Here is a 3,204-nt window from a genome sequence, read left to right as displayed (position 1 = left end):
ATGTGAAAGTGTGCATGGAAAAGTTTGGAAGGAATGAGAGAGTGTTTTTGATCGGTGATATGAATGGTAAAGTAGGCAATGTGAAGGTGAGTAGGGTGTGCCGGCTGAGATACATGAGAATGGCAGTGCGTTAGTGGACACTTGTGCTGGGAGGAGGTTGGTGAAAGCCAATACCCTCCTCAGGCACAAAATGATCCACAGGTATACATGGCGAGTGATGAGAAGAGTGGGTGGTGAACTGAATGAAAGGAAGGCAATGATTGATTATGTGTGTGTGGATGAAAGGATGCGAAGATGTGTAATGGATGCAAGAGCTTTTAGAGGTTGGGGGAGTGGACTTTCTAACCACTACTTGGTGGTGGCCAGTATCAAGATCCAAGCAAGATGGAGAAATAGAAGAGGGGAAGGACGGGAAGAAGGAGTAGTTGCAAGGAGAGTGGAAAGGTTACAAGGGGATGAGAAAATGACAGAATATAAGAGAGAAGTAGCAGAACAATTGGGTAAATATGAATTGGAGCAGATGGGGGACGTGGAAGGTGTGTGCAGGATAATCACTAGAAGAAATATGTGCAGCATGTAATGTGGTGTGTGGGGTGAAGAGAAGACGAAGGGGGATGCAAGGAACAGCGTGGCGGAATGACGAGGTGAGACAGGCTGTGGCACAAAAGAAGAAAGCATACAATGAATGGATGAGAAATAGGGGCGAGAAAGAAGTTGAGAGGCGGAAGAGAGAGTTATATGTAGAAAGGAAGAGAGAGGTGAAAAGATTAGTAAGAGAGAGTAAGAAGAGAGTGGATGAGGAATTTGGAAGGAATTTGAGTGTAAAGTGGAGGGACTGTAAGAAAATATTCTGGAAAGAGGTGAAAAGAGTAAGACAGGGTGGCAGTGAAGTTAGCAGGGGAGTGAAATATAAAAATGGTATATTACTAGTGGAGAAGGGAGAAAAAGTGAGCAGATGGAGAGAACACTTTAAGGAATTATTGAACATAGAGGACGGAAGGAATGCGAATATAAGTGGCTGGGGAATGGCTGGGAGGAAGAGGGAGGTGAGAAGACAGGAAGAAATCAGTAGGATAGAAGTTGTGGAAGCAATGAAGAAAGTCAAATTGGGGAAAGCCCCAGGAATTGATGGAGTGTGTGGTGAAATGCTGAAGCATGGGGGAGAGATAGTAGTAGAATGGACGTGGAAGATGTGCAGATTGGCCTGGGAGGAAGGTAGAGTCCTGGAGGATTGGAAGTCAGGTATAATTATTCCCTTGTACAAAGGAAAAGGGGAAAAAGAAGTGTGTGGTAATCATCCGGGCATTTGTCTTCTTAGTATAATAGGAAAAGTGTATGGTAGGATACTTACTGACAGAGTTAGGGAAAGAACAGAGGAATTAGTTGGGGAAGAACAGGGAGGCTTTAGGAAGGGAAGAGCTTATGTAGATCAGATATTCAATCTTAGATCTTTAGTGGAAAAGTTTCTAGAGAAGGGAATGAAGTTGTATGCGGCTTTCATGGATTTGGAGAAAGCATATGACAGGGTGGATAGACAAGGATCGTGGAAAGTACTAAGAATATAGGGAGTAGATGGGAAGTTGTTGAATGCCGTGATGAGTATGTATGATGGTGCTAAGGCTGCAGTGCGTGTTGATTGTGAACTGAGTGAATTTTTCTCTTTGAAGGTTGGTTGAAATAGGGATGTGTCATGTCTCCATGGTTGTTCAATTTGTACATGGATGGGGGTAATAAAAGAGGTACAAGGTAGGGTAGTGGATGTTGGAGTGGCCCTGGTGAGAGAGGGTAGTGTTTGAAAACTCCCTGTACTGTTGTTTGCAGATTATACTGTGTTGTTGAGTGAAGACGAAAGGGAGCTGCGAGGCTTGGTGGATGAGTTTGGGAGAGTGTGTAAGAAACGGAATCTAAAGGTGAATGTAGGGAAGAGTAAAGTGGTGGTCTTTGAGAGAGTTGAAGCCAGTGAATGTACAGTGAGGTTGGATGGTGAGGAAATGGAAAATGTGAGTACGTTTAAGTACTTGGGTAGTATGATGAGTAAGGATGAAAGTTTGGAGGGTAAAGTGCTTGAAAGGGTACAAGGAAGAAAGGTTGCTGGTTCCTTGAAAGCAGTGATAAGAAACAGGGAAGTGAGCATGGAAGTGAAAAAGTTACTACATGACTATTGTGATACCAACTCTAACGTATGAAAGTGAAGCTTGGACTTTGTTGGAAGGACACAAGTCAAGAGTGAGAGCAGTGGAAATGAGTTATTTATGAGGAGCCTGTGGAGTCACATGGAGAGACAGGCTGACGAATGAGGATATAAAGGAGCGTTGTGGTGTGGATGTGGATGTGATAGGAAGAGTTATGAGGAACACACTGAGGTGGTTTGGCCATGTGGAGAGGATTGAGGGTAAGACACTGACGAGGAAAATGTATGTGAGTGAGGTGGAAGGGGGGGGGAGAGGGAGAGGGAGGCCGAGGATGGGATGGAGGGATGGGGTGGAGAGGTATATGAGAGAGGGGGGTGTGAGTTGGGAGCAGGGCAGTGAAATGGCAGGGGACAGGGCGACGTGGAGGCGATTTGTTTGTGGCCACCCCGTACGGGATTAAAGGGTCTGGCAATAGATAGATAGACTGTCCATTAATCTATCAATCCATCTCTCTATACCTACCTACCTGTCTATCCATATCCATCTATTCGTCTATTTTTTAAATCCAGTTTTCATGTTAACCGTATAAGATAATGCTGTATATAACGACACAATAAAGACACACATTGACATACCTGGAAGGGGAAAGCTGTGGCCAGGCCAGTGAAGGCCACCAGCAGCACACACACCACCTGATGTGTCCTCATGTTATGTCGCCACAAACCCTGCCCTAACCACCCACCACTTATATACCTGCCTGACACCCACACTCACCCCTACCACCACCACAACACCCTCCCCTACCCCCTCCACCACCACCACCTATCACCCCCAGTCCCTCCACCACCACCATCTCTCACCCCCATCCCCTCCACCACCACCACCACCTCTCACCCACACCCTTTCCACCAAAACCACCTCTTACCCCCACCCCCACTACCACATCCTCTCACCCCCATCCCCTCCACCACCACCACCACCTCTCACCCCCACCTCCACCAAAATCTTAAACTAATATGTGCTGTCCCCCCTCCCCCTTACTCACACACATTTTACCTGCCCTTATTCCCTC

The 3,204-nt window shown here is 46.3% G+C and overlaps 1 protein-coding gene across 1 annotated transcript in view; it reads right to left on the bottom strand.

Annotated features, from left to right (window-relative positions):
- Positions 1-2,839, bottom strand: part of LOC145398385 (uncharacterized) — a 19,469-nt gene extending 16,630 nt beyond the window's left edge. Inside the window, exon 1 of the mRNA XM_080271262.1 lies at positions 2,768-2,839. Within this exon, the coding sequence (XP_080127388.1) occupies positions 2,768-2,839 (72 nt within the window). The remainder of the gene's footprint in view (positions 1-2,767) is intronic.
- Positions 2,840-3,204: the final 365 nt, after the last annotated feature.

The sequence above is a fragment of the Coenobita brevimanus genome, chromosome 45 (assembly GCF_032717465.1).
Source record: "Coenobita brevimanus isolate Jiangsu-jjx chromosome 45, ASM3271746v2, whole genome shotgun sequence".
Taxonomy (NCBI): Eukaryota; Metazoa; Arthropoda; class Malacostraca; order Decapoda; family Coenobitidae; genus Coenobita; species Coenobita brevimanus.
This window is presented reverse-complemented; position numbering and strand designations above follow the sequence as displayed.